Source organism: Phycodurus eques, chromosome 15 (assembly GCF_024500275.1).
Source record: "Phycodurus eques isolate BA_2022a chromosome 15, UOR_Pequ_1.1, whole genome shotgun sequence".
Classification (NCBI taxonomy): Eukaryota; Metazoa; Chordata; class Actinopteri; order Syngnathiformes; family Syngnathidae; genus Phycodurus; species Phycodurus eques.
In genome coordinates, this window is record NC_084539.1 from 21,607,254 (window position 1) to 21,633,059 (window position 25,806).

The 25,806-nt window shown below is 43.3% G+C and overlaps 3 protein-coding genes across 4 annotated transcripts in view; 2 read left to right on the forward strand and 1 right to left on the reverse strand.

The window, feature by feature from the left end:
• The window catches only part of LOC133413796 (electrogenic sodium bicarbonate cotransporter 1-like), a 30,483-nt gene extending 16,563 nt beyond the window's left edge, over positions 1-13,920 (forward strand). Inside the window, 14 exon segments of the mRNA XM_061698612.1 lie at positions 36-210; positions 2,533-2,666; positions 4,252-4,514; positions 5,528-5,580; positions 5,661-5,846; positions 6,144-6,257; positions 6,957-7,118; positions 7,194-7,372; positions 7,484-7,556; positions 9,568-9,636; positions 10,369-10,542; positions 10,993-11,157; positions 12,341-12,414; positions 12,532-13,920. Coding sequence (XP_061554596.1) covers positions 36-210; positions 2,533-2,666; positions 4,252-4,514; positions 5,528-5,580; positions 5,661-5,846; positions 6,144-6,257; positions 6,957-7,118; positions 7,194-7,372; positions 7,484-7,556; positions 9,568-9,636; positions 10,369-10,542; positions 10,993-11,157; positions 12,341-12,414; positions 12,532-12,637 — 1,927 coding nt within the window. The 3' untranslated portion in view covers positions 12,638-13,920.
• A 641-nt stretch (positions 13,921-14,561) lies between these two features.
• LOC133413794 (neuropeptide FF receptor 2) lies at positions 14,562-18,618 on the forward strand. Its single transcript, XM_061698607.1, has 4 exons — positions 14,562-14,821; positions 15,409-15,713; positions 15,823-15,922; positions 17,185-18,618. The coding sequence occupies exons 1-4, from the start codon at positions 14,802-14,804 to the stop codon at positions 18,005-18,007; spliced, it is 1,248 nt and encodes a 415-aa protein (XP_061554591.1). The 5' UTR covers positions 14,562-14,801; the 3' UTR covers positions 18,008-18,618.
• Positions 18,619-20,095: 1,477 nt separating this feature from the next.
• Positions 20,096-25,771, reverse strand: LOC133413804 (probable global transcription activator SNF2L2). 2 transcript variants are annotated; one of them, XM_061698626.1, is made up of 6 exons: positions 25,419-25,771; positions 23,709-23,926; positions 23,357-23,462; positions 23,181-23,282; positions 22,136-22,262; positions 20,096-22,045 (listed from the first exon to the last, which is right to left on the reverse strand). In XM_061698626.1, exons 1-6 carry the CDS (start codon positions 25,512-25,514, stop codon positions 21,945-21,947), a joined length of 750 nt encoding a protein of 249 aa, XP_061554610.1. In that variant the 5' UTR covers positions 25,515-25,771; the 3' UTR covers positions 20,096-21,944. The 2 variants fall into 2 exon arrangements, with proteins under 2 accessions (XP_061554610.1, XP_061554611.1); XM_061698627.1 differs by having other exon boundaries at positions 23,709-23,968; positions 25,419-25,491.
• Positions 25,772-25,806: the final 35 nt, after the last annotated feature.

Genomic DNA, 25,806 nt, shown 5'->3' on the forward strand with positions numbered 1-25,806 from the left:
CGAGCGAGGGTCTCCTAAAGAAAGCGTTTTGTCAGGTTCTGCGGGGGTCTGGTTCTGGACGTGAAGCGCAAGCTGCCGTATTTCGCCAGCGACTTCTACGACGCGTTGCACATCCAGTCGCTGTCCACCATCTTGTTCATCTACCTGGGCACGGTCACCAACGCCATCACCTTCGGGGGGCTGCTGGGGGACGCCACGGAGAGCATGCAGGTGCAACACGCGCCGCACGCGGACTTCTAGAACGTTCGGAACAAACACGGGGAAAAAAACGAAACGTACAAACAAAAACTGTTCGTAAGATGTCGCCTTGCGTCTTGTTGACCTTGGAGCAGGTTTCTGTTTATTTTGCCATCGCTGACTTTGCACAGAGTTCAACATGGCCGTCATGATCACATTGTACGGCGCAAAGCACAAACTCCCAGCGTGCACTTCGCTCCCCCCCATATGAGTCAGTGCTAAAGATGATGAAATATTACATATTGGATTAGAGTGCGCAGGTGTAGCTAATGAAGTGACTTTCGAAGAGTTCAATTTGAAAACACATTTTTTTTTTTTTTTTTCAAATTGAACTCAACTGTTATCATAAAAAAAAAATGAAGGAATCAATAGAATTTAAAAATGGTACGTAAAAAGATTTTTAAATAGATTTTTTTGATGAAATAAAATGTCATGTTAATAATTCCACAATTTCTAGACTTTTTCTAGGCTATTTAAATTAGATGAATTCTGAGAAATGATTTATTATTTTAATGATAAATCTTGGATTTAAATGTTAAAAATAACAATTGAAGTATATTTGGGGAAATATGTTTTTGATTCAGGGACAAAATATAAATTTCTGAGCTTTTTGTGAATTTTTGATGATGATGAAAAATGTAAAAATTCACTTTCATGGGAAATTATATTTCATTATGTTCCAAAAAATATTGAAGAAATGAGAATTTTATTGTAAATATTTGAATGTTTTGTTTCGGACGGAAATGACTTTGGAACGGACTCTTGCCCAACCAAAGTCAGCTGGGATCGGCGCGCCAGCACACCCTCGGCGACCTTACCGAGGAGAAGCGATTCAAAGAATGGATGGATGGAAATATTCCTTTTTTTTTTTTTTTTTTCCCCCTCAAATGTTGAAATGATCCATTCCAGGCCCCAGGGGCTTCAGCCGAGGAGCACACGCGCACACGCAAAGTCATGTGTGTCATCCTGGTAGCTTTCGGTGAGCTGCGCGTTGCGGGGATTTGAGCCGGCCGTAAATAACCGCAGATCCAGATTACTCGGTAGCCTCGTCATTGCTGTGCATTTCCGCTGACCTCTACGCGCGCGCGCACGCTTCCAGTGAGCCGAGGGAATCCCCGACCTGACTTGATCTTTTTTGCCCTCACGGACACTAGCCGCTCTCCTCGGAGCCTACCGTCAAATATTCATATTGGTCGTGTTCGTATTGAGTGGAAGCTGACACAATTGGAACACAAACAGGCCTGTCCCGATTGGCCGGCCCTGCGGCCTCGCGTGTGCGCGTCTGTACTTGTGTGCACAGGTGTGCGTGTAAATATGTTGGGATACAGAACTTCAGTTCACAGTTTTGTTTTGTCCTAAAAAAAAAAAAAAGAAGAAAAGTCCATTTGTGACATCTTAATTGTCAGTCCTTTTTTTAGAAACCGTAATGCTGTATTTTATATACAACAGATTCCAACAGAGATTTCAGAACTTTTTTTCTTCTTTTTTTAGAAATATACATTTGAGTTTATGTTTCTGAAAAATCTAAACAATGCTGTAGCTTTTTTGGGGAATGATGTTTGATTTTTCAGTGTTTTTTGAGGAATGGAAATTTAACTTTCTATTTATAAAAACAATTAGTACTTTTTTAGTAATTTTATTTGCTAACTGAAAACAATTTATTATCAATTAATGTGATGGATCGAGTCATATTTGGAGCAGTATATATCTTTAGCTTTACATAAAATGTTATCCATAAATACAATATTCATTTGAATTATTTCATTTCAGTACTTAAAAAAACTATTTTAACAAATAAAATTAAAAAAAGTAAATAAAAAAATTTAAACTTGATTTGGTATTGAAATAATTTTCACTAAAAAAAAAATATATATATATATATATATATATATATATATATATATATACTGAAATGTAAATTTAAGATATCAACTAAATTAATCAGAAATAATGACATACATTTTTTTAATATGAAAAAAGTAAAACAAAATTATCCTAAAAGTGCTGAAATTTACAACTTAATATTTTTTTAATTGATTTTTTCTCACAGACAATCTGACAAAATAGTGTTCACCAAATAAAATTTCTATTTCTCAAAAGAATTGTAAACTGTATATATTTATTCCTCTTTTGGCATCATCGCCAGTCATGCTTACTCAACTGCAGATGGGGGCGGGATCCTGGGGGTCGGTGGGGGGGGGGACCCTTTCATTATTATTATTATTTTTTTGTTCTGACAAAAATGCTCATAATAATGACAACAATTGCTATAAATGAGTCGGTGATGTGTGTCAGGGCGTGCTGGAGAGCTTCCTGGGCACGGCTCTGACGGGCTCGGTGTTCTGCCTGCTGGCGGGTCAGCCCCTCACCATCCTCAGCAGCACCGGACCCGTTCTGGTCTTCGAGAGGCTCCTCTTCAACTTCAGCAAGTCAGTTTCACATTTTGTTCTCTTGTCTCTCATTCTTGTTGTTTTGTGGCTGGAACAAATTTAAAGCACACAAATCACCACCACAGGACACTTGATTAGGTACAGCGCTGTTCCTAATATTTTATACTGTTTTAGTTTACAGAGTTTACATTTGATCTCATTTTACAACATGCTTACAAATGATTTTTTTCAAGTTTTTCACCAAATCAATAATGGGTAAATGTGTGATTATAGTTAACTTACAAACAAATCGTTGTTAGCCTAATAGCATAATTGCCCAGGTCATTTTTAACCTACTGTCACAATATCACAAAAAAAATGTCAATGCGCTTCCTTGCCCTTTTAAAAAAAAATAATAATAAAAAAAATATATATATATATTTTCTGAAAACGTCGAAATATGACTCGGGCAACTACGCTATTTGTCCAACGAATTGATGTTCTAATGTTAAATGTCATCGCTAATTTCTGCCACTCGTCGCCGTGTTCCGTGCCAAAAGTCAGCTAGCTGACTGTTGCCGTAGCAACTCCCCGTTGTAGCGTTACCAAAGCTCACGTCCTCTTTCGTGATGAATTATTGACGCTCATTTCATTTGCCGTTGTTGCTGAAAAACGGCGCGCGCCACTTTTTCTTCCACGCGTCCGAGTTTTTGCCATTTTCAAATTTGAGTGTACGCATGTGCCTGCGTGAGCCGAATTCACAATATTTTGTTCTAAAAGTAAAAAAGTTGGAGTTCAAATGTCTGTTTTTGAGTCAATTGCATGTTATATTTGATATTCTTTTGAAAGAACATTTGATATTTTAACACTTTAAAAGTCATGTCCATTTTAGTTTATTTTTGTAGTTGTTTTTTTTAATATTTAAAAATTTGCTACATTTCAGTACATCTGTGAAAAATGCATTTGAAATGGAAAAACAATCAATTTCAGTATTTTTTTGAGAAATGAATGTCATTTGAAAATTAGAATCTCAATACTATTTTGAGTAGTATATTTTCCAATATTTTTGAAATTGAAATTATGATTTAATATTTTTACTGTTTTACTACTGCATTATTACTGAATAAAAAGTGTTAAACATTGATTTTAAACATTTTAGTACTTTTTTGCTAGATTAAATATGTATTTCGTATTTTAGAAATTGTACAATTTAGTCCTTTGAAAGGTTTTATTTTAAATCGATAGCAATTAACAATCCCATGATAAAATGTATTTGAAGTTAAAAACAATCTGTTTCAGTACTTTATTGACAGTTTTATTTTAAATGAAAAGCAATTTGTACAAAAATGTGTTATGATCAAATTCATTTGAAATTAACATTTTTTTGTACGTTTTAATCAATTCAAGTTTCATTTAAAATCAATTTTTTCACACTTTTGGGTGATTTTTCTTTTTTTTTTTTACCATTTGAAAAAGGAAATTTACTTTAAGAATATGTATAATAAATGCAGTACTTTTTGTCTATTTTTTTGGGGGGGTGTACAGTATATAATATACAGTATAGTGCCTTATCCACATTAATGTGTGAAAGCATGTGAAGGCCTCAAGAGGCAATGTTGAGCCCCTGGTCGTGTGCGGCGGGCAGGGACAACGGCTTCGACTACCTGGAGTTCCGTCTGTGGATCGGCCTGTGGTCGGGCGTCTTCTGCCTGATGCTGGTGGCGACCGACGCCAGCTTCCTGGTGCAGTACTTCACGCGCTTCACCGAGGAAGGCTTCTCGGCGCTCATCAGCTTCATCTTCATCTACGACGCCTTCAAGAAGATGATCAAGCTGGCGCACCACAACCCCATCAACGCGCGCTTCCGCGCCGACCTCGTCACCCAGTTCGACTGCAGCTGCGAGCCCGGTGAATACGCCGCCCGCCCCAGACGCACTGTACCTCCATTACACTTGCCTTAAGACTGACTCGATTTACCATATTACACGATACGATTCCCTTCATTTACACTTCTGCAACAATTCGCTTCAATTACAATACGGTCAAATCCATTTAGGTTAAGATTCGCTCCATGTATGATAAGATTCACGCCGATTATGATCCGACACACGCCGATTGCGATGCGATACGATGCAATCTGATTCGATGCATTTAGGATCCGATTCGTGCCTTATGCGATAAGAGTCGCTCCGTGTTAAGATTCACCCCATTTACGGTTCGATTTATTCCATGTACAAAACGATTCACTCCGTTTATGATACAATTCATCAATTTGCAAGGAGATACCCTCGATAAAGTCAGATTTACCACATTAACGATTTACGATTCGACGAAATCCTTTCATGGTACGATTCACTCCGTTTACAAAAAGACACATTCCATTTATGAAATTATTGCAGTATCTCTGCCACGGACAGCAAAAATCGACGAGTAATTGACGAAAAGCTTTATAATTGCCTATAGATGCCACAAGATGGCGGCAGAGCACTGCTTTCCTATTAAACAGAGCTATGGCCCGACTAAATGAAGCTCCTACAACTCATTTAAACACAGTTCCTTTGCACCAAGAATCCACCGATTTTTCTCATGTCAAAAATGTGCCTTGGCTCAATAAAGGTTGGTAAACGGTTGTTGTCGTTTTTATACGATTCAGTCCACTTGCAATGCGATGCGTTACTATTCATGTAAAGTTGTGGTAGCACGAGCACCGCCATTTGTAATCCCCTGCGCCACTAACACCAGGAACATCTACGACCAATCAACCGTTCGAATGTTATCACTTCCAGCTCGCGTCCCACTCAGTTTTGGCAGGAAGTGCAGAGAAGATAGCAAGTGATACCAGCTCGTATTAGCCCGTCGATACACGAACTCCCCGTCTTATCGTCGCTGACCTGATTTTGTAATTGTTGTTTTTCTCCAAGGCAACACCACGGACCTCTTTGACGCCGCCGCCTGGACAAACAGTTCCGACCTGGTATGCGGCGTCCCTCGCCCGCTCCTGATGTTTACCTGACAAAATCTTACCAACCGCCGCGGTTTTCTTCGTCCCGGCAGTCGGAGAACGCCACGTGGGTGTCCCTGAGCCGTAGTCAGTGCGTCAAGTACGGCGGGCGACTGGTGGGCGAGGCCTGCGGCTACGTGCCTGACATCACCCTCATGTCCTTCATCTTGTTCTTTGGCACCTACACTTGCTCCATGGCGCTCAAGAAGTTCAAGACCAGCCGCTTCTTCCCCACCAAAGTGAGATTTTGTTTGCGGTCCTCAAACCGTTTCCGCCGAACCGATACGTGACATCGTCTTTTTGCGTTTCGTTAAAGCCGTCGCAAAGCCCACCCAAAGAGTTTCCACGAAATAGGCGAGTTTGACTCAACGTTGCGCAAGTTTGCGTTTACGTTGTTACAAGTTGCAAAAGCAGGCGACTTTGGTTCAAGATGTTACGGCCACCTTTTTGTTGTTCCATTGTCAAAAGTTGCTAAAGGGCAACCAAACCAAACCCAAGTTGGACTTGAGCTAAAATCAGTTTTTCCTCTTTTCCAGGTGAGGAAGCTGATCAGCGACTTTGCCATCATCCTGGCCATCCTCCTCTTCTGTGGCGTCGACGCTCTGGTGGGCGTGGACACCCCCAAGCTCATAGTGCCAAGCGAATTCAAGGTACCCAGAGTTGCGCATGCGGATACTTCCTGGGTGCGTGGTTCTCAAACTGCGCTCCCTGGACCCCCCCCCCCCCCCCCCCCCCCCGGTAAGTCGAGGGTCTGCAAAACAATTTTCTTCAGGGGTTGACATGGAAGTTATGTTTAATTGCCGTTAGAATGATAAAATGTCTCCCCTGTGAGGGGTCCCTGGAGCCAAATAGTTTAGGAACCCCAATCTAAATGTTGCCTTTGCGGTACGTGCGGGAATTGATACAGGCGGAGCATAATCGAGACATTCCCGAGGGAACGGAAGGAGCCTACCGTCTTGATTGCGGGCGAACACTGGCGGCGTTGCGAGCGCCGCCACGGAACCGTCTTTGTCGGCGCTGGTTCGCATCGGACCTGCTGATTAAAGTCTCGGCTCTTTGTTCGAAGTCACTGAGGCGGCAGTGGTGGAACCGGTTCGAAATAATCCTCCGAGCCAGGTGTCCTGGTGGACAAAACGCCCCCTTTCTCACAGCCAGTTAGATGGATGGATGGATGGGAAAAAAAAAAATGTAAACATTGGGCAACAAATTGGAAAGAAAAGAACTGCGTGCTTGTGGGTCCGCTGCACCGCAATTCCAGTCTGAAGTCGAAGAATCCTTCGATCATCGCCACCCAACCGGGGGAGAAGCGGCAGTAAAACAGGCCAAAGTTCTCTCTTGTTTTCCCACAGCCCACCAGTCCGTCACGAGGCTGGTTCATCCCTCCCTTCGGGGGCAACCCCTGGTGGGTGTACCTGGCCTCCGCCCTCCCCGCCCTGCTGGTCACCATCCTGATCTTCATGGACCAGCAGATCACGGCGGTCATCGTCAACAGGAAGGAGCATAAACTCAAGGTGACAATAAATCTGGGAACTCCGCTTCTTCTTGTCCTTTGGTCTTTGGCCAACTCCTTTGCTTGGGTTGCGCAGAAAGGGGCGGGGTACCACCTGGACCTGTTCTGGGTGGCGATTCTGATGATGGTGTGCTCCTTAATGGGCCTGCCCTGGTACGTGGCCGCCACCGTCATCTCCATCGCGCACATCGACTCGCTCAAGATGGAGACCGAGACGTCGGCGCCAGGAGAGCAGCCCAAGTTCCTGGGTGTCAGGTACCGGCCCGTAGTGTCGTCTCGGATCTGACGATGTCATCTATTTTCTGAACTAAAGACTAATCCGATGGGATTCCGTTTTTGTTTGTTTGTTTGTTTCGGCCATTCCAGGGAGCAAAGGGTCACCGGAATCATCGTTTTCATCCTGACCGGACTTTCCGTGTTAATGGCCCCCGTCCTCAAGGTAGGCTTCCGATTTCTCTGGAGTTGTTCTGCAAAAATGTGGATTACTGTCAGCCCCTTTTACGACAAACCGCTGTCACCTCTTGCCCGAAAAATGTTCATCCCGTTAGGAATCTCCGAGGTGGAAACAGTATGTTGCCAAATAAAGGTTGATTATCAAGGTTTAAAGCGCCGATTGCGATGACGATAACCTTCGGGCCTTGTTGGATTTTAGATCGGTGCCACCAATTTATTTCTTTTAGGTATTGTTCATACAGTAGTCCCATGTTTGTGCGGGCCAGCAAAGGGAGCGTCTTGAATTCAAATGTAATTCTCCTTCACGGTCAGCAGAGGGCATCACTTCTTAAAATAAAAACGTACTCCATTAAAGTGCAGAAAGTCATTCAACGCTTCTTTTGGAAATGAAGAATTTCACACGAAGTTGCTCCCTTAATCCACAACTGAACGACGTGAGAGCACGTGGACCGGGGCTTCTTGTTGGCGTGGCTGCTTTAGAGCGCCTCGTTGTCGCCGTGTGGAAAAGCCCCACGATGACGCGGTGGGATATATTCCACCTAGCGCAAGTGTAAGAAAGTTGCTCGACACTGTAGACAATGACTTTTTTTTTTTTTTTTTTTTAATGATTTTAAAGCCTCCTTTTATATGCAATCTTATTTTTGCCATCATTCAAATGTGGCAGGTTTTTAAAAAAAATACCCTTCTCTGTCCATTTAAGCATGCAGGATGAAACCGCTATCACAAAAAAAAAAAAAAAAAAAAAAAAAGTTTCATTGCATGACTTCTCCAGATTTTCTCTTTAATTCTCCCTCCGAAATGTGGATTAATGTCAGCTCCTTTTAGGACAAAATGCTGTCATCTCCCCAAATCCTCCGAAATGTTCATCCGGTTAGGAATCTTCGTCATTTCCAATCCGTCATTATTACGAGTCGAGCGTCGGAGGCTGTGCTCGCTGGAGCCACTGCGCCTCCTGCTGGAGAAGCTCCGCATGTGTTTAACATTCTGGATCCCGCGTTGCCATGGCAAAGGAGGGGAAGGGGGGGGGGGGAAGCAACAACAAAAATCGACGAAGAAATAATAATAATAATAATAATAATAAATCACTTTCCAATTATGTAAACATGTATATAATTCTATGTGTGTCTTTCATGAAACTCACTATAAATGACGGAACTATATTAAAAAAAAATGCATGCAAATTGAATTCAATAACCATTGAATTTAAGTTTAAAACTTCATGAAATAAAGAATTAAAAAAAAATATTTCAATTGCTCATGAAGTAATAGATAAAAAAGCTCAATATAAATAATAAATGCAATGTTTCACAGTTAAATTAATTTGTGGACAAATTAACAGTGTAACATTTTAATTACCCTTTTCATATTTTCACTATCTCGCCTCGGCTTTTTATTTATTGAATTTTGGCACAAACAACCCTTCATCTTAAATAAATGCAAATGTTATCGAAATAATTAAAGATCATGAAACAGGTTATTATTCAATAATGTTCAAGATAATTATGAAATGTTATTATTAGCTACGCTTTATTTAATTAGATAAAATAAAACATAAATGAAAATATTAAATGAATTGTTTTAAGTTTTGATCATATTTTTAATTGTTTTAATAGGAACGAAAAGGATGCGGAAATTCAAATATTTCTTTTTTCGAAATGCCGATTCTATTCGTGATGATAACATTTTTTGTCGCCCAATGGCAAGCGTCCATTTGGAGCTCCTCCTTCTTTGACGAGCTCGCCGGCATTTTTAAGAGTTTTTAAACGTGCATCGAACGAGCTCTCGAGCGAGCGCACTTGGAAGACGGCGTTAGAAGGACACGATATTTACGACTATGATATTTTGAGGGGCGCTCAGACGAAATGTTACCAAATTAAAAAAAAAAAAAAAAAAAAAAGTGTCTTAAAAATCCTTTTTTTTTTTTTTCTGTGAAAATGGAGACGTGTGTTTTGGTACTCGTTCAGTCACGGGAAGTTGGATTGATGTGTGCGTTGCAGTTCATTCCCATGCCGGTGCTGTATGGCGTCTTCCTCTACATGGGCGTGGCCTCGCTCAACGGCGTCCAGGTGAGTTGCTGACGTCGGCTCAACCACAATATTCAAGTTTACAGCCGCGGAAATTGTATTCATCGGAAAGAAATGGAGGGTTTATTTATTGTTAAATGGAGACTTTTATATTAGCTGATGTTTTTTTTTTTTTTTTTTTTTTTTTTCCAAAGAAATGTGGAAAATGTTTTTCATTTTTTGAAAAATAAAAACATTTTGGACAGTATATCATCTGATTAAAAATACTTATTTTAAAATGTATAGATTTTTAAAATCAAGAATATATCTTACGAAAAGGCATCTACTTTTAAATGTGTATTTTCATAATTTAAAAAAATGACTTTTTTAAATTCATACTTCATATTTCTGTTGATTTTTTGTTTTTGGGTGAGGATGATTTATAGACCAATCTATGTATATTTCTTTCTCAACTAAACTTGTTTTAGTTTCTGAAAACATTTTCATTTTTCTGTTAAAGATTCAAATAAGCCTTACTCGTAGTAATAATCCAATATAATAAAATCCGAGTGTTCCTTTATTCTTATAATTTTTTTGGCCTGATTTTTATTTGATTTTTTTTTTTTTAAATGTAATTTTCATTTTTAAAATGATTTTTCAACTGAATTCATAAATCATTATTCTTAAAAAAAAAAAACAAAAAAAAAAAAATGGCACGAGTTTGTGCCGTTCTATCGACGGACATGACCTGAAATCGCTGTTGCGTGTTTTTTTGTTGTTTCTTTTTTGCGGCAGTTCATGGATCGCCTGCAGCTGCTGCTGATGCCCGCCAAGCACCAGCCGGACCTGATCTACCTGCGCCACGTGCCCCAGCGCCGCATCCACCTGTTCACCTTCATCCAGGCCTTGTGTCTGGCGCTCCTCTGGGTGCTCAAGTCCACCGTCGCCGCCATCGTCTTCCCCGTCATGGTGAGCCCGCGGTGCTGCTCGCCCCCCGCCCGTCCAATCCGATCTTGCCCAGCCTCATTTTTTACGTTGTAAAAAATATCACGACACAACTCGAAACGAAAATGTCACGTAAACTGTATACGGCGGGCGGAAAAGTATGTGAACCCTTTGAGATTTCTTTCATTTCTCCATAAATTGTGTGTGCATGTCTGCATATGTGTGTATATTCTACTTCCTTCATAATTATACTTATGACAATTTAGATGAAGGATAAAATGATTGTCATAAATAAGCAGTATATACACCATATTTATGAATTGACTGGACAGTGGAACCAACCTGCTAAAAGCAAAACCTAGTCAGATGTAGCGAATAATACTACTAATAATAATAACAATAATAAACAAACAAATAATCAGTTGCAGATGATCTGATGAAGATCTCGTGGCCTAACGGTCCGTCCGTCCCCAGATCTTGGCGTTGGTGGCCGTGCGCAAGGCCATGGACTACGTGTTCTCCCAGCACGACCTGGGCTACCTGGACGACGTCATCCCCGAGAAGGACAAGAAGAAGAAAGAGGACGAGAAGAAGAAGAAGCACAAGAAGAAGGGCAGCATCGACTCGGAAAACGACTTTGTACGTCTCGGTTTTCTTGTCGAGGTCTGGCTCAGATGTCCCCTAGGTGTGTGACGTGTTTCGTGTTCTCCCTCCTCCGACAGTCCGACTATCCCTACCATGACAATATTCCCAGTATAAAAATCTCCATGGATTTGATGGAGCAGGAGCCCATGTTGGGGGACAAGTCTTTGGCTAGTGAGTACCAGCCGGGGTCGGATCTTCTTTGGGCTTCTTGCCGCTCGGTGCTCACCCCACCCGAACCCTCAAAGCTAGTTTGCGTTGGCACGGCCCCTCGTTCCCGGTTGGAGCCTGCGGTGAGACGGAGCGACAAATTCGCTCGTCCTTTACCGCGACACTTCTCGCTGAACGTCAGCGATATTTACAATAAAACCTTGCACGGGCCGAACTGTCACCGTCCAAGGAAAAACGTAGCTTAAGAAGTTCATTTGCCGATCAAATTGTTCTTCCATGTTGATTTAAAAAAAAAAAAAAAAAAAAAAATCGTCTTTGAGGTTTCCGGTGGGGAAGAAAATGCACATTGTTTGGAAAATTGAAAATCATCTTTACTAAAATGTTTGTCAGGTTCCGGGATCTGTTTTTTTGTTGTTGAAAAAAAAAACCAAACAAACAAACACGTATTTGTCTTTGATGATGACTAAAAACAAACAGTTGTTAGGTTTTGCGCATCAGAATTGTTTCCCAAAAAAAAATGGAGTTGCGAAATTATCTGTTGACTAAAATGTTGTTTGCAAATCAAAATAGTTTTTGGTTTTTACCAAACAGAATATACGTTATCGAATTTCTTTCTTTGAGTTCTTTGAAACTTGCAGTTAGGTTCTCAGTTGACTGTTGACTAAAAAGTACGTTAGATTTGCAAAATCGTCCGTTTACGAAAACGTCGCTTGTTTAGCTATGCAAAGCAAAATTGTCAGATTTTTACTTTTACAAATAAATAAATAAATAACATAATTTGCTGATGTTACTAAACAAAACTTGTGTTCGGCTCATTGGAGGTGCTAATATTGTCTGTTTAGTGAAAAGTTTCTTGTTACTTTTGCGAATCCAAACCGTCTTTGATTTTTACTAAGAAAACCCCCCAAAAAATGCGAGGTCCAGCTTTGCGACTGTAAATTGCCCTCGGATGCGACCGATCACCTAACTTTGGCGTTAACGTGACTTCCTGGACTCCGCCCCTTCCCAGGAGACGCATCGCAGACTGCCCTCAACGCACATTCGCCGTGCTGAGCACCGCTTGGAGTCGTCCACCGTGGCCGAGTACGTGAGTTGCGGCAACCTCCCCCCTCCCCCTCCCCAACTTTTCTTTTTTGGCCACAAAATGCCAACGTTTTTTTCGTTTTTTGATTGTTTGTTTCATTTCCGGCCCTCTTCCAGCCTTGAGAGAGGCGCATACACCCAAGCGTCACCTCGCATCCGAATCGACGGCGACGCCGAGGGCAACACTTTTTTCTGGAAAAAAGCCTCCGAAACGGACCTGTGAAAAGATCTGACGAGCGACTCATGATTTTTTTTTTTTTTTTTTTTTTTTACTCACCCGAGAGCTATTTTTTAAATATCCCTATACAATCACAAATGGCTGGATCTATTTTTTATCATTGTTATGACAAAGCCTTGTGTCATTTTGTTAATACAATGTGGACTTTGAATTATGATTTTTCTTTTTTCCGATTTGATTTTATTATTATAGGTATGTCAAAGTTAATTTATTCAACTAATAATCACGAGCCGGGATTGTATTTACCTGAATAATCCAATCAACCCTTTTTTTAAAATTTATTTTTGTAGCTTAAACTCCAGTAAAAAAATATTTTTATAATGCAATTTAATTCCCCCTGTATTTATTTAATGGCTAGTTATTTTATCATGAGCCTGGATTGTTTTTTCTCTAAATAATCCAGTTCGCCAAAGAGTCTTTTGTAGGTTATACTCCAATAAAATAATACTTCTCTTATCCCCCCTACCCCCAAATTTGTTTCATTTTATTCATATATCGTTGATTGGGGGGTTTAAACTCCAGCAGTTAACATTTTTCATATTTGGATTTATTCCTGTATATATTTTTCATGGCTTTCTCTTTATTCGTAGACCTTTTGTGGTCTGCATCTTCTTTAAAGAGTCTCATTCTGCATATATGATTTTATGAATAATAATGTAGTTCTACCTCTGATTTCTCTGTAGGTGCCAGACATTTATCATCGTGTGCAATTATGGTTGTGATCAAAACACTGATTTGGAAAAAAACTTTTTTTTTTTTTTTTTTTTTTTCTGTGCGAATTTTCCTTCCTTCCAAGTGACACTGCGTATATATATGTCACTTTTTTTTCTTCAAAAGCATTTTAGTTTTTATTTATTGTGATTTTTAATTATTATTATTATTATTTTTTTTTTTTTGTCAAACTACAGAATTATCTGTCTATTTGAGTTGAATAATCCTTTCAAATGTGATGATCATATTTCAGTGTTTGTAAGTGGTATCAAAATCTATGCAAGGAGTGTGATGCACAAGACTTCAAGTGAATGTGACGCAAACAAGACTGTTGTTTAAGCTGCTTTCGACACAAGACAAATCAACACAAAGTCGTCCGTGTGAATTGTCTGTTGACATCTTTTCGGTCTTTTTCCACAATGTTTTTTTTTTTTTTTTTTTTTTTTTTTAAAAGTTTAGGCAATTTTATACGTGCACCTTATGGGCTCAAAAATTGGAAAAAAAATCCACACAGAAGAAACTTTTTTTTTTTTTTTTTTTATGGTGGTGTGTTTTCTTAATAAAAAAAAAACACCAATAAAACACCTAATTATTTGTAAAGTTGTGACTGCATCTGTGGTTTATTAAAAAAAAAAAAGAAAAGACAAAAAGTAAATCTGTGGCGTAATAACACGGACATTAGTAACATCTTTACCAACTCTGAATTGTGTTTTTTTCTTTTTAAAAAAGAAAAAAAAGCCACCTTCAGTTTGTTGGTTTTCCATGTTGACTGAAAATAGAACTTGGGTTTATTGAAGAATAAAAAACGTACGCTTTGGTTGTTCGTTATTTTGACAAAAAAAGGCAGCTAAGGTTGGTCGAAGATTAAATTATGTTCAATGTTGCCAAACATTACCTTAGGTTTATCGAAGGCTAAATGGTCTTTATTTGCGAAAACGTACATTGGCTTCATTAAAGACTAAAATATCTTTGTTGACAAAAAAACTGAAACCCAATTTTAGGGACTGCCGAGACATCAATTTTGGACTAACCACAAACAACCAAAGCATTTTGTGGGTGATTAAGACATTTTCAGGGTGGGCTCCAGCCCCCTTGAAAATAAACCTAGCAACGCCACTGCTGTGAACTAAAATGTCTTTGTTTGCAAAAAAAAAAAAAAAAAAAAAAACTAAAAAAAAAATGTACGGTTCGGTGGCAAATTGTCGTCGGTAATTTTAGGACAAAAAACGATAAAGCAGCAAATATTGCAGGATGAAAGAGCCACGTTTCGCCAACCCGTGGTGTATCCAGTGCATACTATAATACGTACGAGATCATATTTGCATATGTCCTACCGAACCTCTCTCTCTCTCTCTCTCTCTCTCTCTCTCTCTCTCTCACTCACTCACACGGACACTTTGTGTGATGCTCTACCTTGCCAGCCTTTGAGTGTGAGGGGATGCGGAAAGTGACTGACAGGTAATCTTTATCGGGCATCGATTCATCATTTACATCGCTATAATGTACACTTTTGCTGTAACTATCCCATTTACAGTATCCGCTCGCCTATATATTTTTCCGCCACGTAAGCTGACTTTAAGTCATCGAAATCGTCTCGCGGGTGGGGAACAAAAAAAGAAGAACATTCAGTTTGTTTCAGACTGCGAATGAGAAAAAAAATGAGGTCTTTAATTTTGATACCATAACGTGCTTTTCAGTTCAGCGATGACTTTGTTGTCGTTGACGTTTACGAAAATAGATATTTTAGGACTGACACATTTTTGACGTTTACAAAAACATACTTTTGGTTCTGTGAAGATTTGAAATTGTCTTTGATGTTGATCCAAATCAGCATTTTTGGACTCCACATTTTCCTTGACGTTTACAAGAACATACTTTTGAGTTCTGTGCATATTTAAAATGCTCTTTGATGTGGACACAAAGATACTTTTGGTGGTGTGAAGATTTGTAACGGTCTTTGAAACGTACAAAAACACGCGCGGTAGGTTTTTGACGTTTGCGAAAACCCGTTTTGACTCCAAACGTGGCGACGATCTTCGGTCCAGGCAACAAAAGAGCATGAAGCGGAACCTGAGCGCCAGCAGGAACTCATCGTGGGGCCGCCAGGAGGACAACTTCACCTACGTGGACTTCTACCTCCACCGGCCGTCGGTGGCGGCGGCGCTCGCCGCGTCCTACCTGCTCATCTTCCTGCTGTGCATGCTGGGTAACGGCGCGGTTTGCTTGACGGTGCTGCGGCGCAGGAGCACGCGAACCGTCACCGACCTGTTCATCCTCAACCTGGCCGTCAGCGACTTGCTGGTGGGCATCTTCTGCATGCCCACCACCCTGGCGGACAACATCATCACAGGTACGGCAGGCCGACGTCCATCTTTGCTTCCGTTTCCCTTTTTTTTTTTTTTTTTCTTCTTCTCCTCCTCTTTTCTTCTTTCTCTTACCGTCTCTGCTTTTCCCCACAGGATGGCCTTTTGGGAACATCGTGTGCAAACTAAGCGGGACGGTCCAGGGAATCTCCGTGTCGGCGTCCGTCTTCACGCTGGTGGCGATCGCTGTTGACCGGTATTGTTTACAATGACCTTGTCTAGTCTTTACCCTTCCTACAAGCTTTAAACGCACGAAAACACACTTTTGAAGCGTTCTCAGCGTTCTTAGCACCTGTTCTCGCTTTCTCGCCGGTGCCAAGAAATAGGAGACTGTCGTATAACATCACTTTGAGGAAAGGAAAACAAGACGCTCGCTCGCACATTTCTTCAACTAAGAGGCCGAGCGTGCTCGCTTCAAGCGGTTTTGTCGCTCCCAGTTGAAGTTTATGGTGAAAGTGGCACGCAAAACAAAGGAGAATTCAACATTGTATATTTAAACACCAAAATGTTCAACCAAATCACATCATTTCGTCTAACGAAGGCCCACGAGCTAAATGCTAACATTTAATGCGAAACGTCATTGACGGGCTAATGCAAATTTGGATCGAAATTGCGGTATGTATGAACCTTTAAACTACTGGTGTCAAGGGAGCACGCTGAAGTGTAGTGACGAATGTTGTGGATTTTTTTTTTTTTTATTGAAGTTTATATACTAAAAAAAGAGTTATTGTTTTCTTTTATTATTTAAATCAAAATAACATAAATCAAGAGTCCTATAAATGAATCGTTTTGCTCCTTGCCCATCCAGATCGGCGTCCATCCAACCTGAATTGATCAGTCACTCTTCATCGGTTGCAGTAAATCAAAATCAAATTTGAAAAAAAAAAAAAATACATTTGAATCCATAAATGAATACAATCAATTTTAATTCACCATTTTGTGGCGAAGAAACTGCTAATTTAATGTCACAAATATTACAGGACTCTGGAATTTTGACTGGATTGCATATTTTATTTTTGTAAAAAAAAAAAATGTTTCCAATTACAAATGTTTTTTTAAAAATTAATTTAAAACATATTTTTCTCATGAAATCAGTTCATTTATTGGCTGTAAAAAATCATATAAACGAAAAAGTAGTCATATTTGTTTCACCTTTAGAAGATTGTTTTTGAAGGTATTTGCTTGTTCAGTATTTTCTCAAAATTGGTAACGGCAGTTCAATTCATTCGAAAGACGCAATTCAAACAATGAATATTTTATGATTTAAAATTGAGTATTTGACACATTTTCCGAATTTTTTTATCTTCATCCATCAATGATCTTGGCCCGCAGTCGCTTTTCAAAATCACATCAAAACGTCCGCCCGTTTGCCCACGGCTGTTAGAGACGTTCTGGCTCGCGTTCCCCCTTGGGTCCGGATGCGGACTGATGATGTGCCCGCTTTGCTGTGGCGTTCAGGTTCCGCTGCATCGTGTACCCTTTCAAGCGGAAGCTGACCATCGCCACGTCCAAGCTCATCATCGTCGTCATCTGGGCGCTGGCGGCGTCCATCTCGTGCCCGTCGGGCGTCACGCTGCACGCGGCCCGGGAGCCCGGCGTGCGCATCGTCCTCCGGCGCCGCCACGACAGCCGCCCCTTGTACTGGTGCCGGGAGAACTGGCCCAGTCCGGACATGCGCAAAGTCTACACCACCGTGCTCTTCGTCAACATCTACCTCGCCCCGCTCGCCCTCATCGTGGTCGTGTACGCCCGCATCGGCCTGACGCTGTTCAGAAGCGCCCGGCCGATGCGGGCGTCTCCCAGGGGTGGCGGGACGGGACCCGGTACGGAGGCCCGGCACGCCGTCTCCGGGAAGAAGAAGCGCGTGATCGCGATGCTCCTGGTGGTGGCGCTGCTCTTCATCCTGTCCTGGTTGCCGCTGTGGACGCTGATGATGCTGAGCGACTACGCCAGCCTGACCGAGGGCCAGTACCGCGTGATCAACATCTACCTGTACCCGCTGGCGCACTGGCTGGCCTTCTCCAACAGCAGCCTCAACCCCATCGTCTACGGCTTCTTCAACGAGAACTTCCGACGGGGCTTTCGGGCCGCCTTTAAACTTCAGCTGTGCGCCGCCGTCGCCGAGCGCCAGAGGAGCTTTTCCCTCCGCTCCCTGGGGAACGCCGTCCTCCCGTTTCGGCCCGCAGTCGCGGGGAGCTCGGCCTCGGCGAGCAAGGGGAGGAGTCGGGAGGCCTCGAGGGACCGGGCCAGAGACCGGGACCTGATAGTGGAGGATCTGTAGAAGGTTTCACATTTTCCTGAAACCATCCATTTTCTGTCCTGTTCCAGGTCGCAGGGAAGCAGAAGTGAAGGCAACGGCGACAAAACTACTGCATGAATTGATCGGTCGGCAGTCAATCCGGTTCGGTCACTCGTCGATCTGGATCGGCTGCCGGTCAATCCGGATCCAGTCAATCTACTGTTCGTAAATCAGATTGGATCGTTCTCAAATCAATCCGAATGTGCTTTAAATCAACCTGAATTGGTCACAAAATCAATCTGCACAGGTCACCAGTTCGTCCACAAGGCAAATCGTGTCCAGCCTATCGACTCGGATTTAGTCCATCTGGATCGGTTGCCTGTCGATCCAAATCGGTCAGCAGTTTATCTCTCGGTAATCCAAGTTATCTGAACTGTTGGCGAAAAGGCCGGCAAACTCTCTTGGTCGCAAGTCAATCAGACTGAAGTCAATCTGATGGTTTCGCCGGCTGTTCGTCGCCTTTGCACACTGCGGCTCGTATCGCAAAATCCATCAAGCGCTGTTTGTTTACATCGTGATGTTTGCTGTTCGATATTGGTTGTATAGTATATTCTATATATCGTTACAGAACGCGTATGCATAAATATAGACGTACTGTCACTAATAAAGTTTGCCAGTTGGAACTGTGATTAGCGTTCCATTTGTCTTTGTCGGTGGTCGGGAATTTTCAATTGCAATTTGGCAATCCGTATTCTGTGTCGTCAATTCGGATTGATTGCCGGTCAGTCTGGATTAGTCGCCCGTGATTCTATTGGTCGTCAGTCAATCCGGACGGTCTGGCGCTCTATTGACTTGTATCGGTTTTATCTTGCGGATTAATTGAGTCAACCCATTTACACATGAATCCAGACGACGGCCGTCAACAATTACGACGATGTAAAAAAAAAAAAAAAAAAAAAGAATAAAAAGAATAATAATCAAGTGAAGTCTTCCTATGGACCTAACGAGAGTGCTGGCGGTCATCCTCCGGGAGGAACCACATGGACGGGGCCGGCGTGTTCTTTAATGCCATCCGGTGCAATTACAGGCGACGCACGGGAAGCGAGACACTCCTCTTCAAGTCCTTCGAGCATTGTCATTCAAACCCGAGCGGATGAAGAGGGTCCTCCTGGATCCGCTAATCTGCCATTAGCGCGTCCGCCTACAGCTCTTTAATGGACGTCTTGCAACTAGACTTTCCTAATGGCTAATTGTGCGCCAGTCAACCTTGCACATGCGCTTTGCACACAAAGTTCGGGATATCGGTTTTTGAATTTTGCCGTTGAGCTTCTTGTCAGCGGACAGCAAAAAGTACTGAAAAATTGAACACTTGGACATGAGCCCAAAATTACACCCGAAAGCGCAATATCCTGAACTTTTTATTAGTAGCGTATATACAAGTTACCACATTCTCCTGGTGGAATTTATTTATTGATTTCCCAAACCAGTTCATCTGGATTAGTCATCTGTCCGTCTGTACAGGTTGCCAGTTATTCTGGATCGTTGCCAGTCAATCTGAATGCAGTCAATCCGAATTGGACTCCAGGTATAACGGATCGAATTGAATCTGGATTGGTTGCCACTCAATCTGCTAATATGGATCAGATGGACTAGTTCCTGGTCAATCTGGAGCTGAACAGTCTGGATCGTTGGCCAGTCCATCTGGATTGGTTGGCGGTCAATCCATATTAAGTCAATGCAGATTGAGTCAAGCTCTTAAATCAATCAATCTTGGTTACCTTGCAATCAGGATGCTGGCAAAGGGGGTTGGTTGCTAGGCAATCCAGATCAATCCTGTGCATCTGAATTGCCCGCGTCGGTGGCCATTCAAACCCGAGCCAGTTAAACCGGAATGGGCACCACTCAATCCAAATCCGGTCAGTCCGAGTTGGTCTCCAAGCGATCCTGATCCATCGAATCTGGATTGCTCGCCACTCAATCTGTATTGGTCACCTGTCAACCCGGATGAGCTCGAATGGTTCCCAGTCAATCCCGATTGGCGGCCGGAAAAAATCTCTCGCCCGCCAGTCAACCGGAACGGGTCGCTCGGAATCTAGAGCGGTGAATCCGACACGAGCGCCGAGGCATGGAGCGGTTTTTGATCAAATGTATTAACAGTTGAACAGATACAGTACATGTTTCCAGGGATTGTCATGGACGTCGTCGCCGACAACACGCTTCACATACAATGTGTACAAGATGTGTCTGCTGGGAATTCACATTCAAAGTCCAAATAGGAAAAAAACTCTGTTCTATTAAAAAAAAAAAAAAAAAAAATCACGTCGGTGTGCCCGGATTCTTGCAGTCCTCACACCTCAGAATGTCTTTGACGCTCCGCAACCTGGACACAAATATTGAGACGCGCCTCTTCGCTCGGTTTTAGCGAGATTTTCCAACTCCCGGAAGTTGGGATTGTGTCCCAATACGCTTTTGTCCACTTGCTGCGACCAGCCCAGTGAAGGCGGTTCGTACAAACGCGCAGATTGAAAACGCTCCTCAAAGCAGTATTTTTGTTTGGTTTGGTTTCACATCGTATCTGCAGCAGATGAATGGTAAAGAACGATTAGCGCGGCGAAGAATGAGCGAGACCGTGAAATCGAGGCCTCGATGCCGGTCCACGGAATCTGAAGGGAATCTGTCCAGTACAGCAGTACCTTGACTTACAAGTTGCATTCAAAATCACCGTTCCCCATTGAAAGGACCCACAAATCATCACCATTTGATGTTGTGTTTTTAATAAAGACAAATAGAACTGTATTGTACAAAAACATAAAACACGACAAAAGAGAATGTAAAGAAATCAACTTTTTACCTTCTTAAAGTGTAATTACTGTATGTTGGGCAAAAAGGGTAGCGTTGTGTGTGCCTTGAATGGGCGTGGCCTAGTGGGTGATGAATTATTGCCTACTTTGTATATCACGTTAGCCAATCGCGTCCTGTCCCGTCCTGTCCAGTCCTGTCCTGCGTCGGCGGCAGTTTTGACCGGTTCACAGCTGTGTTGGCGAACGCACCGGCATTTTCCAGGTCAATGATCATTTCAATTCAAACGACAACGTTGCCACAGATGATGGCGTCTCGTGTTACTGCAGGAACAAAGCGAGTGTGCCAGGAGGCCGCGTCCATCTTTACACGTTTATTCAAAGGTAACTCGACCGGCTAACTGAGATTTCCGCTGACTAGTACTACACAATATGAATCGCTGTGCATCTGATTTACTAGCCAGCGATGTTTTGTGACGATTGCCTTTCTTTTCCATTTTTTTTTTTTCCCCCACACTTTTTGTTCTGTTTTAACCCGACATTAATGATAGGTTGTCGTGTGCGGTTCCGCCTAACAGGTGATGTCACGCGAAACAAATCCGTGTGTCAACACCAAAAAATAGCGCCGGTCGGTTTGACGCGTGGTTTAAATGATGAAATTTACACGATGATGTGAGATATTGAAGTCATGTGACTGCTAGTTTTTTTTTTTTTTGCCCGCGCGCCATCTTGAATCGTTCAGATGTCGTATGCTGGTCGTTTTCGATTTGTCTCCGTGCGACATCGGGGCGACGTCGGTTTGCTGACTGGGTGGTACCTCAAATTTTGGCTAGCGACACGCAGCAAACATATCGATCAAGTGACTCGGAAAAATGCCCCAAAAAGGCAAGGTACCGCTGTACTTGCGATTGATATTTAATAGCGATCGAAGAAAATCTCGAGTAGTCTGTCTTTGAAAGACCCTCAAAAATGGCCAAAATGCCCGCTCGGAACCACAATGGCAGGCTTGGGTCTTTTCAGGCTTGGCTTCTCGACACGTTTCTTCTGCGGTTGAGTTTTTTGTTGTTGTTGTTGTTGTTGTTGTTGTTGTTGTTGTTGTTGTTGTTTTTTGGGGGGGGGGGGGTGTTGGTTAAGAATAATGACGAAGAAACAAATGGACTTCAAGTCTTCCCGACAACCGTTCAACTTTCATCCTTGGAGACGTTTTCCTCGGCATCCCGGTCTTGGTAGAAAGGCGTCCTGTTGGCCGTGAGATTGCGACTCCGCTCCTCGTGATCCAGCGCTTGCGGACAACGAAAGACACAAGGAGCGATCACGGCAAGCCGACGACGTCGGGACGTTTGTTTTCGGACGGCCGAGCGGTCCGCTTTACCTCCTTCCGGGTGTCGGGCGGCGCGGCCGTTGCCGCCGGCGACCGTCTCCTCGGGCTCCTCGTGGACCGCGATTCTCAGCCGGGCGCTCTCGAAGACCGACTTGATGACGATGGAGTCCTCGTAGATCTGCGGCGGTCAACGCAACGCGCCGGTTAGACGAGCGCGCGGCGTTCACGGCCAGTCCGCAAAAAGTGGATGCACAGCTCACTTACGTACATTCTGCTTATGTTTGAGCATTTAGTCGATATCCTTGATTTCCAGCTTAGGTCCATGTACTAGTACACTTTGTACCCACTATGAGACAATTCAGCGAGAACGCCCTCGCTGAAGGACTCGGTCTTACTAGTAATCTTGTTCCACTACTAGTGTTTGGCCTGCTAGTACACAAATGAACCTGACCGTTACTAGGGATGGGCGAGTACCGATACCAGGGATCGTATCGGGCCGATACCGGCCTTTTTTTCAAGGTATCGGGTACCCATGAAGGCCGCCGATACTTCGGGCAAAGAAATTACAACTCTGACGTTAAGTACTCCTTGCCAGTAGTCGAAGCGACACTGGAGCCGTTGGACACGTGGGCGACTTGTCATGTGACATTGATCAAAATATCCTCGATTAAAGTCCGCGTACTAGTATGCTCTTTGTCTTCACTAGTAAGACAACTTTGGCAGACTAGTAGGAAAAGTAAATGTGACGAGTGAGGCAAAACCGAGCACTAGTTGACAACTGCGTGCCACGTTACAGAATTCTACGAGTTAACATCCGGAGCTTCACTAGTAGTATTAGTCGCACACAGACGTCAACTAGTTCAGCAGTTGCTGTAGTAGCTAGTTTTGCCTCACTAGTAACAAGTAGTAGTCCTACTAGTGTGCAGAAAAGTTGTACAGTAGCGGAAAGCAGAGTAGAACAGGACAGTTGTTCGACTAGTGCGTCTCAGTCGTTCCACTAGTTGCTAACTGATGAGGGAAAAGAGTGTACTAGTACATATCGAATATGTGGGAAATGACTTGGTTTGATTGAGCAATCGAAATTGTGGAAGTTCACCTGAGATCCTTCCAGGTTGTAGGTCTGAGCGTTGTGACACAACAAGAAAATGTCCTTCTCCAGGTCGCCCACACTTCGGTACTTGTGGTTTCGCACTCGCTCCTGCCAAAGAAACCGCGTCGGCACGTGAGCGGCGACCCGCCGGGAATCGGACCGGCGCGCCCGCGGACGCTCACCCTGATCCGGCGGAAGTCCACGGGCTTCCGGATCAGCTCGTAGTACTCGGGGGCTTCCTTCCTGGAAGGGAGCTGCACGAAGCCTTTGCTGATCTGTCGACCCAAACTGGAAGGACAAAGAAGGTCGCGTTAGAATGTTGCGAGGGAGCGCGCGTTGTTACTTTGTTGGATTCAACCGAGTGCTGACAACCTCGAAAACTGGAACGGAGTTTTTGGAAACGAAGCGTTGACAACCTCCAGGAAGGAAGTCGACCGTGGTCACTTTGCTTTAACGAAGCAAAGCGACCTCGGAGAACGGGGCCGCTAAACGCCATAAGGTCACGGGCTGCGTGACAAAGTACAAATTCCTCACCCGTCCTTGTAGTTGACCACCATGTCGACCAGGGTGCTGAGTTGCCGGGTGAGCTCGGGCGGATTCGGGGGGAGCTTCTCGGCGGGCGGTCGCCCTCGTTTCCGTTTGACCTTTTCGCCGGCGGTGTCGTGCGCCGCCGCCGCCTTGTCGCGTCGTTCGTCGTGTTTGCGCTTCTTCAGGCCGCCGTCGTCCTCTTCCATCTTCCCGCCGGGTTCCGGCTGTGGCGGGGAGACCGGGAGAGAGGGTCCAATGACTTAAAACTGCATCCACAAGGATTTAGTTGGCTTTTTTGTACAAAACGTTAAACTAGAATTTTTGAACAAAAAAGAAAAACATTCCTGGGTTACTTTAACAAGCTATTTTGAAATGTATTCATTTGTGTGTTCAAGTTTTTAATTTACTAATTGAATCACAAAAGGTTGGAAGGATTTTGTTAAAAAAAAAAAGTGACATAAAAACATTTGTTGGTTACTTTAAAAAGATGATTTCAAAAATATATATATATGATATTGTACATAATTGTTGTGTGTGTTTGTACAAGTAAGGACTTTTTTTGTGGATGAACTTACTGGACTTTAGTAGGATTTTGCACAAACACCAAGTACAGTAGGAGTTTGTGGAATTAGTGAATAAAGTACATATTTGTTGTGTATGCGTATACAAAAAAAAACAAATACTCACTAGAATTCAGTAGGATTCTACCAAAAATAACGTCATACAAAAAACATTTGTGGTTTACTTTAAGTTATTTTTTTTTTCAATGAATAAATCCATGTGTTCAAGTTTGCAATGTTTAAACACACTCACGAGAATGAATTTTGGGCCAAACACCCCCACAATAAACATCTGCGGGTTGCTGTAATTTTTGTATTTATTGTTTTTGAAGTAGACAAGTTTGCATTTAAAACTTTGTCGCAAAGTAAGTATTGTAGTATTCAGCGTAATCAATCGCGATAAAGGATGTATTTGTTCATGTTTGTGTGTCCAAGTGAGCAAATGTTATGAACTCACTAGAATTTTGTAGGATTTTGTACACAAATCAAAGAACTGGAGGATTTTCTGCAAAAAAAAAAAAAAGTATATGGACGACATACTGTGTTTGTTATTTATGAAATGTGTCTGTGTGGGGGGGTCAGTGCCTCAGTCCGCCATGTTTTGTGTTTTTTTTTTTTTTTGTGGTCACATTAGTCCTTCCCGCATGCAAATACTTATATTTTTTTCAGTCGCACCGTCGCCCGCCTTTCAGTTCGCGCTGCAACTACTGCGTTTTGTTATGTTTTTTTTTTCTCTCACTCTCTCTCTTTTTCTCCCCCCCCCCCCCCTTCAGCCCGTCGATGCAATTTTGAGGGTCTCAGGGGGCCGCCACGCTGCAGGAGAGCAGAGCAGACAGAAAGCTGATAGACGGCTGCACGGAACGCGCTAAACACGGATCGCGGTGTGCTGCGATGTTGGTAAACAAACTAACTAAACGCACACAAGCAGGCGATTAGGTGGTGGGGGGGCGGGGCGGGGGGGGCGGTTGTCGCGGGGTGCGGGTGGTCTGCAGCATCACCCTGGAGGAATGAAGGCGTCATCCCCCGTCCACATCCCGCCACAGCAAGTCTTGCGTCCTTCCCTGACTAATCCGACTGAGGTTGCACCCCCCCCCTCCCCCTCCCTCCCTCCCTCCCTCCCTCGCGCACATCCATCCGGGAATGTCGGAATGTTTACCTGAGCGCGGTCTGCAGGATCCAGCCCGGCGGCGGCGGCGGCGGCGGGGGAGAGAATTAGCAAGCCCGCATAGCAGCGAGCTGCTAGTCTCTTCATCAGATGATCACTCAACGGGAAGCAGAAAGGGGGAGCATGGGGGAGAGGAGGGGAGGGGAGGGGAGGGAGGGGTGAGGAGGGGAGGGGGAGCCCAAAGAAGCCCTATGTTTTCATATACAAATCAATGAGAGGAGCAATGCGGACGCTCCCGTCTGCATCGCTTCCCGACGTCTGCGCCAGGCCCCGAGCGCGTCTGCCTCTGCCTCCGCGTGCTTTCAACGTCGGGACTCCCTTTCTTGTCGTCGCGCCCTCCCTCCCCTCCGAGGTCCGCGTTTGACGTTGCATTCCATCT